Here is a 13,673-nt window from a genome sequence, read left to right on the forward strand (position 1 = left end):
TCCACCAATCCCATTTGATTCAGTCCTGGCCCAAAGTCACCTTGGGTGCGGGCAGTATGCTCTTCTTCTTTTTTTGGCCCCATCACTTGATTGGCATTGTTTGCTAGTATTTTTTTTTGGGGGGGGGTTCCTCAAGCTTCACTGGCTTGGTGGCATGTGTCCGCAGTGGAGGGATGGGTTGCTGTTAGATTTCCCACACTGGCAGGTAGACAGCTAATGTTTGGTGAGGGTAGTCACCTTTAAGATTGAACAATGTAGCCCCAAGTCTTGCCTGCAGTGCTGTCAACCCCCCTGGCAGGGCATACCCTCCACCATTATTTTTTTTTATGAAAATAGGAAACATCCTAAGGAAAAGTGGGATATTTGGGGATCAAATTAGAAACTGGGATGGCTTCTCTAAATAAGGGATGCCTCTGGAAAATAGGGACACTATTGGCAGGGTGGAGTGAAACAGTATCATCTCCCTACTTACCTGAAAGCATGATGCAACACTACCTCTCCCCCTTGGTGGAGCTGACTTGCCCAGTTTGTTACGTGTGGTTATAGTATCCCACAGCTTTGTTCCCTTATTCAGACCTGTGGTGTCAAGCCTTTGTACCTTGCTGCCTTATTTCCCTATGATGTCTGCAATACATGGCCGTGTAACTTTACACAAAGGAGGTGTGCGTTGTGAAGACTGTTCCATTTATTTCAAAGGCCTGTCTAGTTGAGCATTCTGTTCTTGCAGCGGCCAACAAAATGCCTATGGGAAGTTCGCAATCGGGAACTGACCACAGCAGGGCCCCACTGCTCCTTTGACTGAAATGATTGAGAAACCTTTCTGAATAGAAGGGCTTCGTGTTGGCTTTGGAGCTCCTGAGCTTGTATGAAATTAAGGTTCATCATCAGCTAGAGAAAGCAGTAACAGCCAAGACTGCCACCAATCACAAGCAAAATGTTTCCCGGAGATAGAAGCTGGTATATACAAGCAACGAAGGAAAGGGGGAGGGGCACAGGTTATTCATGCAAAAGATAACAAATTCAACCCCCAACAAATCCACTGAGAGGATCAGGCAGCAAGTGATAGGAATGTCTACTGCTTGAGATGTTTGAGAACCACTGCCAGTTGAAAGGGGCAGGGCAGTGATGCACCACCAAAGGTCCATCTCACTTTCAAGCAGATTCAGAGGTTGAAAATCACTTCTTTCGCTGCAATTTATTTGTTTATTTACGACTTAATGGCAATCATCTCTAAGTGAGGAACAAGGAATACAACATGGAAAGCGTAAGAATCGGTTAAAACTATAAAAATCAGTCCAATTAAAATGCATGATGGAATAATAATAATAAACTTCACTAAGTGCTGGAAATTCAACAAGGAGTGAGTCTGTCTGACCTTAACTGAAATGGAGTTGCATAAACTTGGGCCCATAATACTGAATGTACAGCTCCTGGTGGAGATGAACCATGCATCCAGACTACAACTTCTATCAGTCCAAAAAGGCCAGTCATGATAGGAGCTAGAGTCTAACAACATCTGAAAGACCAAAAATTTAGTCCTTCCTGGTGAGTCACAGGTGTTATCTTTGGCAAACCATCCCCCGCATCACACCCTGTCTTGAGCAACCAATAAATGTGCACCAGAGATTTTGCTCATCAAGAAACAAAGGAGAAACTGTCTGCCTCTGACACCCCAGCATCACACACACGCAAAATTATTTGTAATGTCAAATGCTCTGCTTGTTTCTACAGAATGGGCATCATTACAGTTGCTCTTTTCTCTGTGTGTGAATAACTTTTCATTTCCCTTTACTATTAACCTACCCAAGCATTACCAAAGCAGGCTGATTGAGCCAGTCAGATGGAGGGCTTCCTCTTTGCTTCTCCGAGAATGTTAATTTGCTTCAGTGCATATCACTATTCCACGGGGCTCCCTTCTTTGCTTTCATATGCTTCACTGCCAGAGCTACTGGTCACATTCACTAAGTACATCCCTACCTCCAGCTTCTCCTTGACAGATTATATATATATATATATATATATATATATATATATATATATATATATATGCATGCTGCGAGTTTTGAAAAATGTCCAAGCGCGCAGTTCTTATGGGACTGACAGCTCAGGCAGTCTAAAACTAACTAGTACTGAAATGGAAAACATCACACAAAGTGGTTGTGAATTTCCCCACATATTCAGCGTACGGGAAGCCAAAGATTGGTTAAAATGTTATGTCTGGAAATCCAGCTTATTTTGGATTCAAGGTATATACTGATGGCTATAAAGGTAGTTGGGTGGCAAGATGTCGTTCTTCTTCTTATCCCCTCTCCTAGCTAAGGTTCCTGCACCCACAGCAAAAGGCTCACACACAAATTGACTGCTCATGTGAGTAGTTAAATGCAGAAGAGAGGGTTTGCCAAGGCAACACATGAATTGTGCCTGAGTGACTCAGAGAGAATGCATCTGTATGTATACTCACACACACACACATATAAAAAACACTTTCTTTGGTGCAGCCCACAAGCATATATAGTCTACCACATTCTGCCAGTTTAGATCATATATATAAGGCAGGCAAACTTGAAAATCCCTTATTGCATGATAAATGAGGAGGTGAATATGGGGAGAGGAGATCCCAAAATGCTAAGATGTTTATATATGAAACATTATTACCATTATTATTATTATTATTATTATTATTATTATTACTACTACTCAATCTTCTACTATCTTTCCACCACTCCAGTCCATTCCCCACCCCTCTGTTTTATTTTCTCTTTTCCACTTTCAATCAATAGCCCCATCTTTCCTTATTCCTCCCCTTGCTAAAAGTTAAATGCAATGCAAGATCCTAGAAATCATTAAGAAACTCAAGGGGAAATAATGGAGATGAATCTTTCAGGGGAGATACAAGGACCAACATTCACCTTAAGGAGTTCATAGTGCTGGATGCCGTTGACTCCAATGTCAGGATCAAGAGCAGATGGGACAGAATACCGGGAATTGATGGCTGTGTTCTCAGGGATGGAGATATTGATGACTGTTGATGGAAAAAGAGGGGCATTGTCATTTATATCCTCAATCAGGAACCTGATCTTGACCAGTCGGAAAACTTCATCGGGCAGGACAGCAACTTCCACCTCATAGAAACAGCGGTTCTCACTAAAAATGCCAGAGCAGAGCTTCTCCCGGTCAATGCGGTTGGCAGTGGTGAATATTTCTCCAGTATTCTCCTCCACGTGCACCAGCGGAACATCCCCAGTCTTATACACAAGCTTGAACTGGAGGGGTGACGAAAGGGGCACATCAGGGTCCAGAGTCAAGTTGAGGTCCTTAAGCAAATTGCCAATTAGGACATTTTCTGGCAACTCCTCCCGCACCGTATAATTCTTCTCCTGGGCACCGGACTGAAACACGATACAGGTTAATAAGGCTGCCAAGAGGTAAGTCCTGGAAAGCAAGTCCATCTCCAGAATGGCTAAGGAGTTGTCCAACCGAACACTAAGAAGAACTAGGAAATAAAAATGAGAAGAGAAGAACAGATTAAGAAATGCCAGCAACCTAATAAGAGGTTTTAATCTGTTTTTGTGTGTGTGTTTTTTTGTTTTTTAAAGGAACAGCAAATTCAAACATATCATTTGGCAACGGCTGTTTCGCAATGAGCACTGGCACAGTGAAAAACAAACAAGCAAACATCAATATACATTTACTGTTTGTAAATGCTTAGTGAAGTAGATTGTTTAGTATTTGCAAGGCTTCCGGCCAATACATGCCAATTGCCAGCCAATTCCACTGCCTCACAAGTTTTGCTTTCAGGGAGAGGGAGGGAGGACCATCTACAGGGTAGCGCAGCATCTCCTTGTAACTAGGAGCTAAAGTCATACATCCAAGGAATTCCACCAGAGTATTCCATCTGGGTGTGCTCACCCAAAAGGTTCCCAACATTCGGTTTGCATGCCATTTGCTGCTTTCCCAAGGATGTGTGGGTGGGTGTATGTAAAGAAAGTATTTTCCCCATTCACATTTGCAATACCATCACACACCATATACAAACACTCTCCACCCTCCTTCCTTTGCAGTCTGTGGTTTGGCTGTTAACACAAGTCATTCCAAACTATTTATTCTGAATTGCTGGAGTGCATCTTCTTCCACTTTGAGGCACCCCAATGATCTGAATTACAGAGTTTAATTTGGGACAAGGGAAGATGCTGACTGGTAAGTCAGAGGTCCTGGCTGCCACACATTCGGGGCAGCACAATGAGGCTTCCTGGCCATAGCCAAAGTGATGAAGATAGGGGAGAAATTTGATTTTGCTAAAATTCCAAATGAGAAAATACTTCAAACCAACTTGCAAACAGAAACACACTTCAGAATCCACACTTCTATGAATTCTGTGGTGCAATGCTCCAACCAAACAATTATGTACCCACATACATCTACTGGGGGAAAGTGCACGTAAAATTGCTTAAAATAAAACAAAAAAGCATCATGCTACAGAAGGTTGTTTGCAGAAATGTGCATTATTAGTCAAAACTCAATATAACTGTGCTTATTAGGAGAAATTCATACTAAAAATTTATGGGGAAATGACTATGAAATTGTTTTAAAATGCAAATTGCTGTGGGAATTTGGACAACTGCGTTTAACACCAGGGTAGGGGTGAGATGAGAAAACAACATTGATAGATTTGACCATCCCCACTTCTTCCAAAGAAGGAAATGCCTAGCCTTAGAATAAGGTTAAGAATATATTATTATTATTATTATTATTATTATTATTATTATTATTATTAACCTGCCCATCTTGTTGGGTTGCCCGGCCACTCTGGGCAGCTTCCAACACATATAAAAACATAATAAAACATCAAACATTAAAAGCTTCACTATACGGGGCTGCCTGCAGATGTCTTCTAAAAGTTGTAGTTATTTATCTCCTTGACATCTGATGGGAGAGCGTTCCATGGGGATCCCCACTGCTGAGAAGGCCCTCTACCTGGTTCCCTATAGCTTCATTTCTCACAGTGAGGGAACCACCAGAAGGCCCTTGGAGCTGGACCTCAAGGTCTGGGCTGGATGACAGGGGTGGAGATGCCCCTTCAGGTATACTGGGCCAAGTCCATTTAGGAACAATCACCAGCTGCCTCCTTGTTCTTCTGCCAACATGCTCCTGTGCGTTTGGGCCTCCTCTTTGAGGAAACAAAAACACACTCCCTCTTTTAATCTGTATCCAGCTCCAGAGAGAAAGCAAAGCTGTTCAAGAGTTCTCCAAAGCACAGATAGTTCTATCCGTTTTCTCATATGAGAACTCAGGCTGGCATAGAAAGCTGATCAGAGTGACACCCATCTGGCAGAACCCAGCCGAGAACAGATAGAACACATTACTAAGTAACAGGAGAAGGTTGCAATGGGCATAGCAAATGACAAGTGGTTTTATGTCAAACTGGCTATGTCCCCATCTCAAAAGAAATGTATTTCTCAGTTTCTTTGGATGTTAGATTACATGATGTTGCAGGGCCTGCAACAAGCTCCCCATAGCACAGGCTGGCATAACTCGCTGATTCCCTATTTAAACTGGCTCTTAATCTTTAAATCCCTTTATCTGCAGGATCTGATATAATGAGCTAAGAATGACATTGTGGACACTTGGCCAAGCACTCAAGGCCAAGCCCATTGTTTTGTCACAAACATTTACTCCACATGTGGGTGTTTTAATTGAAAAAAATATTTAAGTTAGCAGGTTGCTATTGCTTTTCCAGACACTGCATTTTGGATCTCTGATGTCTTACAACCGTTTTGTTTTGTTTTGTTGTTTTATTTATTTTAAAGCTATTTTATAGTACAGTTGTAACTCGGGTTACAGACGCTTCAGGTTACAGGCGCTTCAGGTTACAGACTCTGCTAACCCAGAAATAGTATCTCAGGTTAAGAACTTTGCTTCAAGATGAGAACAGAAATCGTGCGGTGGCGGCACGGCAGCAGCGGGAGGCCCCATTAGCTAAAGTGGTAGCTCAGGTTAAGAAAAGTTTCAGGTTAAGAACAGACCTCCCGAACGGATTAAGTTCTTAACCTGAGGTACCACTGTAGTATCAACCTACCAATGAATTATTAGTTGATTAATCTATTAGCAAACAGCAATAGTTCTGAAGCAAGAAGCACAAAGTATGTACAAACTTTTTATTTAAACATGTATTTTATCTCAATGCATGCATTTCTAGATATATGTTTATCCTAAAATACTTCCCCTCCCCCCCCACACACATTTTGATTCTGATGCCCCAAATCTGTTGGGAGGAATTAAATCCCAAAAAATATATCTATCTTGGGAAGGTGAAGGAGGTTTGTCCACTTAATAATAAGGAAAAGCACACTGAACAAAAATAAGTGACAGCAGACTAGTTTAGAAAGGGCAATGAGTTGACCTAGCTTCCCCCAATGTCTAACAAAAGATGTAGAGGAGGGGGTGTTGCTTTATATGCAGAAGGTTCAATCCTGACAGGTTAAAAATAATATCAAGAGGCATCATCAACAACAACAACAACCTAATAAATTATTATTATTATTATTATTATTATTATTATTATTATTATTATTATTATTATTAATAGAGGTTTAAAAAAAAGGTTTCTTTGGCTATGTCTAAAGTAAGAGGAAGAACAAGCAAGTGGTAGGTCCTCTGCATGGGAAAGACGGAGAAATGCTGTTGGGTAACAGAGAAAAGGCGGAACTACTCAACGGCTACTTTTCCCAAAAGGAAAGTGATGCCCAACCTGGTGATAACAGAATAAATGATGTAAGGAGGGGGCTGCTGCCCAAGATAGGAAAAGAGGTAGTAAGGGAGCAGCTAGCTACTTTAAATAAATTCAAATATCCAGGGCCTGATGAGCTGCATCCAAGAGTACTAAAGGAGCTTGTAGATGTAATTTGTTTATTATCTTTGAGAATTCTTGGAGTACAGGTGAGGTCCCTACAGACTGGAGGTGGGCAAATGTTGTCCCCATTTTCAAAAAAGGGGGGGAAGGCCCAGGTAACTACCAATGGGTGAGGCTGACATCCATACTAGGGCAGGTCCTAGAACAGCTAATTCAACAGTTGGTCTGTGAGCATTTAGAAAAGGATGCTCTGATTACTTGGACCCAGCATGGGTTTCTCAAAAATAAGTCATGGCAGACCAATCTGGGGTTTGTTTGTTTTTTAAATGAAATTAGAAACTTGGTGGATCAGGGAAATGCTGTGGATATAGTGTATCTTGATTTCAGTAAGGCTGTTGATAAAGTCCCCCATAATAGTCTCACAAGGAAGTTGGTAAAATGTGGGTTGAGCAAGATAACTGTTAGGTGGATTTGTAGCTGGTTGACGGACCGAACCCCAAAAGTACTCATTAATGGTTTCTGGGGAAAAGTGACAAGTGAGGTGGCACAGGGTTCTGTCCTGGGTCTGTTGTTGCTCACCGTCTTTATAAGTGCCTTGGATTAAGGAATTGAGGTTACAGACCTCATACTGCTCATCAAATGTGCAGATGACACCAAACTGGAAGGGGTAGCTAATGCCACAGAAGAATCAGAATTCAAAATGACCTTAACAGATTGGAGAATTGGGTGCAAGCTAACAAAATGAATTTCAAAAAGGATCAATGTAAGGCTCTGCACTTAGGCAGGAAGAACCAGATGCATAAATATAGGATGGGGGACACCTGGCTTATTAGCAGTACATGTGAAAAGGATCTTGGAGTCTTGATGGACCACAAGCTTAACATGAATCAACAGTGTGATGCAGCCTCAAAAAAAAGCTAATGATATTCTAGGCTGCATCAACAGAAGAATAGTGTCCAGATCAAGGGAAGTAATAGTACCACTCTATTCTGCCTTGGTCAGACCACTCCTGGATTACTGTGTCCAATACTGGGCACCACAATTTAAGAAGGATGTTGACAAGCTGGAATGTGTGCTGAGGAGGGCACCCAAGATGGTCAAGGGTCTGGAAACTAAGCCTTATGAGGGGCACTTGAAGGAGCGAAGTATGTTTAGCCTGGAAAAGAGGCAACTGAGAGGAGATAAGATAAGCATCACATGGAGGAGGGAGCATGCTTGTTTTCTCCTGCTCTGGAGGGTAAGACTCAAACCAATGGCTCCAAGATGCAAGAAAGGAGATTCTGACTAAACATTCAGAAAAAAACTTTCTGACAATAAGAGCTGTTTGGCAGTGGAATAGACTCCCACAAGAGGTGATGGAAAACCTCCTTCCTTGGAGGTTTTAAAACAGTGGTTGGATTGCCACCTGTCATGGATACTTTAGCTGAGATTCCTGCATTGCAGGGGGTTGAACTAGATGACCCTTGAGTCCCTTCCAACTCTAAGATTCTATGACATCACCAAGTAGGGCTGAGAGCAGCGGCCAATCAGCATAGTCAATGCTGAGCTAAATAGGCCAATAGTTTGCATTTCTACAGACAATTATTCATGCCATCACACACACACGGGAGGGGGAGAGAGAGAGAGAGAGAGAGAGAGAGAGAGAGAGAGAGAGAGAGAGAGATATGCCCAATGTAACATGACAAATTCAGGGATCAGCTTTAGTAAGAATCTGCAGATGTGGAAATGTAAGCAAAATAGCTCATATGCATAAGCAAATGGAATTTTGGTCAATGCATCTACCTTCCTGACTTCAGTACATCCTAATTCCATACAGGGATGGAGAGGAGAAATACCTCTTACTTCCTTAGCATGGCCTTTTAAATTTGTCAGTCTTTGGCAACAGCTTGCTTTGAGCAGTCACCTTTAATCTCTATTTTGGAAGAATTTGCATAGGACAAATTGTGTAGAATAATAATAAAAAACCAAGAAACCATGACCCAAAACATTTCCTACAGGAATAATATTTAAACACTCATCACATGCACTACAACCTAATGCTCCATTTGTGCTACTCTGTCTCATCAGCATTCTTTTTTACTTCCCAACATACATTTTCATGTAGCATTACACAACAGAGAATAGGCCATATAGATTTTTTTTTGGGGGGGGGATTATTCATCTAAAATGGGAATGAGTTTAAAATATCGAACTAAAGTTAACAGCCATTTAAGTGTTCTAGTAATATGTGTTTAAATGACAGAACTGTACTGGCAGCATTCATATCGGAATGTGTACTGTGCTATTTTCCCCATCTAGCTGTATAATACACACTATACACAGTGCAGGTATGTGTGTATATGTGTACCCACACACACACACCCTCTGAAACTAGTTACCTGCTTTTGTTTCAGCAGTATTAGCTGGGCCTGGGGTGAGAAGGGGAAAACTCCATATAAATCAGAGATTCAAGATCAAAACACATGGCCAAGTTTTGTCCATGATGGCTACCTTCAACTAAACCCATGGCCAGGCCCTGTTCTCACAGTGTCCACCCAGAAGCCTGTAGGAAACCAACCCAAGCACAAAAGCACACTTCCTTCCTGTGGCTTCCAGCAAGTGGTATTCAGGGTTGGTCAAAGTCATTTAAAATCACACCTTCGGTAATAGGTTTGACACCCATATATTATATTGAGTATATTGTATTGAGTAAGGCTATTGTTCTATCTGGGGACGCAGGTGGCGCTGTGGGTTAAAGCCTCAGCGCCTAGGACTTGCCGATCGAAAGGTCGGCGGTTCGAATCCCTGCTGCGGGGTGCGCTCCCGCTGCTCGGTCCCAGCGCCTGCCAACCTAGCAGTTCGAAAGCACCTCCGGGTGCAAGTAGATAAATAGGGACCGCTTACCAGCGGGAAGGTAAACGGCGTTTCCGTGTGCAGCTCTGGCTCGCCAGAGCAGCGATGTCACGCTGGCCACGTGACCCGGAAGTGTCTCCGGACAGCGCTGGCCCCTGGCCTCTTAAGTGAGATGGGCGCACAACCCCAGAGTCTGGCAAGACTGGCCCGTACGGGCAGGGGCACCTTTACCTTTACCTTATTGTTCTATCTAGATTTGCACTGTCCACTACAGGACTCCATACATTTCCATCCACCTAGATGAATGCGCCTCACAGATTATGGTTCAGTGGTCATCCAGAACTTCAACAAATATAAGATACCTCCAATCACAATTTATTACTAGACCTCCTGGGTGTAGGGATGATATTTCTGTCTGAATACAGTGGTACCTCGGTTAATAACTTAATTCATTCCAGAGGTCCGTTCTTAACCTGAAACCATTCTTAACCTGAGGTCCCACTTTAGCTAATGGGGCCTCCCACTGCCACCGCACTGCCACCACACAATTTCTGTTCTCCTCCTGAAGCAAAGTTCTTGACCCGAGGTACTATTTCTGGGTTAGCGGAGTCTGTAACCTGAAGCATCTATAACCCGAGGTACCACTATACAAGCCTCCTTGTAACTACCAGGGTAGAGTTTATACCCCACAGAAATAGAAAACAACAACAGTCATTTGAAACTCAGATTAAGAAGATATGGAATACATTGGCAACATTGCGGCCACCATCCAGTACATGAGAGAAGAAATAAAGAAAGCTTCCAAGACAAAGAACCTCTATTTTCTTTTTTGAAACATAAATAGAATGGATTTTAGGGGCCTATTGCTTTACTTGGTTAATACTCTTACTCTCTCTCTCTCTCTCTCTCTCTCTCACACACACACACACACGAGAGAGAGAGAGAGAGAGAGAGAGAGAGAGAGAGAGAGAGAGAGAGAGAGAATGCTTTGTAATTTTTTATCCATGTCTCATCCACTCAGTTTTAAAAGGGATATTATTAAACGTGAAATAAGATCGTGTTAAAAAAATAAATAAGCTTTGCAAACTCTCAGGGAAAATCACTAGGATGCAAAACACATGCACCATCATCAAACTTCTGCTACCTAATTTAAATGATGAACCACAGAAAAGCAGCACAGTAATATAAAAGTATAATCCCAGAGAGTGTTTCTAGTAACGATAAACCGCAAGACCACATTGCTGGTGGCTTGTCAGCAGAAGAGAAAACTGTAAGATGCAGGTGTATTAAATTGTCAAGTGTGTTGGTATGGAAATGAAGAATTGTGCAGCTGACATACTGATTTGGAGTCCTAAAAGGAGAGATCCTCACAATCTTTTTTTTTTAAATGACCCCTGTACTTTTCCCTCTTACCTGCCTCAATATTTATTTGCCTGCATTCAGACAGCAATACCTGCCCTGCAAACATGTGAACTCTCAAGAAGCATATTCATCAAAATGAACTTGCCTGCTAATCTCAACCAGATCAAACACCTTCTGCAGGTAGATTTGGCATAACAGATTTTAAGCACTGTGCAAAAACTTTTTCTGTTTTTAAAAAACCCAGACTTCTTAAAATGTTTAACTACAATATTGCTATGCTGTCATTTAGCTGCTGGTGTTATTCTATCTGCTCTGCTGCCTAGATGTATTTTCATATTTTAATTAGTATCTTTAGATTTAATCAGGCTGCATCTAACATTAACCCTTCTCAGAGTAGATGCATTGAAATTAAAGGAGATAACTTAGGTTCATAAATTCCAGTAGGCCTGAGTAGGACTCATATTGGACACAACCCATTGTTTCACACCTTTTGTTTGACTTTATCAGGGTATTTTAAAATAGAAAGATGGTTTTAAATAAAAAGGAATAACCCCCGCCCCCATGAAAAGCAGGGGTAAGTGGTTAACTTGATATAGGGCATACTCTCTATGTTCTACACATTGCCAGGTCAGGGTTTGTGTCACTGCCAGTGTGGCTCATCCTAAGCCACACCTCCTACTTGCAGTAGAACTCATTAAATACAAGGTGCCAACTTTAGTTAACAGTTCATGGTATGTGTGGGTGCTTTAATGTGTCCTCCTGCAAGCGCCCATCCAAATTAGCAAAGCTTATGTATGCCAAGGGAACGACAGGAAAGCAAGGGACTTCAACTGAGTAGCAAACCTCAGCAGGTCACTCATGAATTCAGTTTCCTTTGAAGCATTCTGTATTTTCAGAAACGCTTCCCAGAGGAGTATTTGCAGCGGCTTGTTAATCTTCCCTTTTGCATCCTTCCTTCTCTGCACTTTCACTTGCAAATTATCAATGCAATTCATACTTATTTACATAATGAGGCATTGCAGATAGTGTTAGAATATGGGCAAAAGAATCTTGTACATAGTTATGTCTTTTTTAAAATATGCCCCCCCCACCCCCGTTCCCAGAAAGAAAAAAGATTTTGCTAGACAAGGAAATATTTGGACCAGGTCATTCACATTTGTGCTCCTAATCTTGAACGTACATTTTTAAATCAATACAAATATGACCTTCCATGAGCTCTGTTGATCTAAAGCATGGGACTTTTCTGACCCTCATCTATCACATGTATTGACCAAAGAGCACTCTTTTGTTAGATCCCTGTTTGCTTTGCAGTTTGAAAGAGGGTGGTCCTGTACAGTGGTCTGCCACAAGGGAGCTTCTAAAACAGGTGTGATTCGGAACTAAAAATTATCCACACCCCACATCTGAACCCTCTGCAAGCAGAGCACTCACAGGTTTCAACAGTGACAACATGTTAATTATAATGCCCTAATAAACTAAATGTTTTTGAATTATGGTGCTGGAGGAGACTCTTGAGAGTCCCATGGACTGCAAGAAGATCAAACCTATCCATTCTGAAGGAAATCAGCCCTGAGTGCTCACTGAAAGGACAGATCCTGAAGCTGAGGCTCCAATACTTTGGCTCCTCATGAAAAGAGAAGACTCCCTGAAAAAGACCCTGGTGTTGGGAAAGATTGAGGGCACAAGGGTTAGGGAATGACTGAGGACAAGATGTTGGACAGTGTTCTCGAGGCTACTAACATGAGTTTGACCAAACTGGGAGGCAGTGGAAGACAGGAGTGCCTGGCGTGCTCTGGTCCATGGGGTCACAAAGAGTCAGACATGTCTAAACGACTAAACAACAGCAAGTAAACAAAATGGAACAGGGTCTTACTTCAGAAAAGAAAAATACAAAATGCTTGGGGAAAACAACCATTTCACATAGACACAGCTGTGTGGGTCTGCCTGTCATTTGTTCTTGGACGAAGGTGTGTGTGGGGGGGTACTATGGCAACAGTTACACAAGGAGGAGGAATTAAAAAAGAGTTGTCTAGCAACAAGAAAACAGTTAACAAAACTGGGGGTAAATGCCTTGGGATGTAAGGAATTCAAACAGCCCTGCTACATGAAATCAATGATCCATGTAGTGTAGTGTCCACAAAGTGACCAAACCATTTAAGGAGAACATGAAGGGAATAAGTGCCTCCCACAAGTAGGTGCATCTCTTAACCATTGGTATCCAGTGACATATGCCTTAATTCAGAGGTTTCACAGACCATCATGGCTAGCAGTCATTATTAGCCTTACCCTCCATGACTTTATCTAATGTCCCTTTAAACTCACGTAAGTAGTGGTTATCGGCCAATTTCATGTTAGTCTAAATACACCCACAGATATATTGCGCTGGCTGTGTAGAAACCTAACTTTCAAAACTTGCAGTACAATGCCTACATCTGCTCTGCCCTAGAAGGACCTGAATATTGTAGAGGGCCATTGTAGTATGCAGGTTTTTAGCAAGCATTTGCTTCCAGACATAATCTCAGCATTTTGCACGATATGAAAATGACACCATGTTTCAGGGCCAACCAATAGGTGACTGTAGCAGTGTGTTAATTGTGTGTCTACCCCAATCACATAAAAAACAAAAACA

At 42.0% G+C, this 13,673-nt stretch overlaps 1 protein-coding gene across 4 annotated transcripts in view; it reads right to left on the minus strand.

The window, feature by feature from the left end:
- The window catches only part of PCDH11X (protocadherin 11 X-linked), a 749,953-nt gene that overhangs the window by 630,331 nt on the left and 105,949 nt on the right, over positions 1–13,673 (minus strand). For all 4 annotated transcript variants that reach the window (XM_081897548.1, XM_081897549.1, XM_081897550.1 and 1 more), the window contains one exon: positions 2,910–3,493. In XM_081897548.1, the coding sequence (XP_081753674.1) occupies positions 2,910–3,449 (540 nt within the window). In that variant the 5' untranslated portion in view covers positions 3,450–3,493. The remainder of the gene's footprint in view (positions 1–2,909; positions 3,494–13,673) is intronic.

Source organism: Podarcis melisellensis (assembly GCF_964234715.1).
Source record: "Podarcis melisellensis genome assembly, chromosome: Z".
NCBI classification, from domain to species: domain Eukaryota; kingdom Metazoa; phylum Chordata; class Lepidosauria; order Squamata; family Lacertidae; genus Podarcis; species Podarcis melisellensis.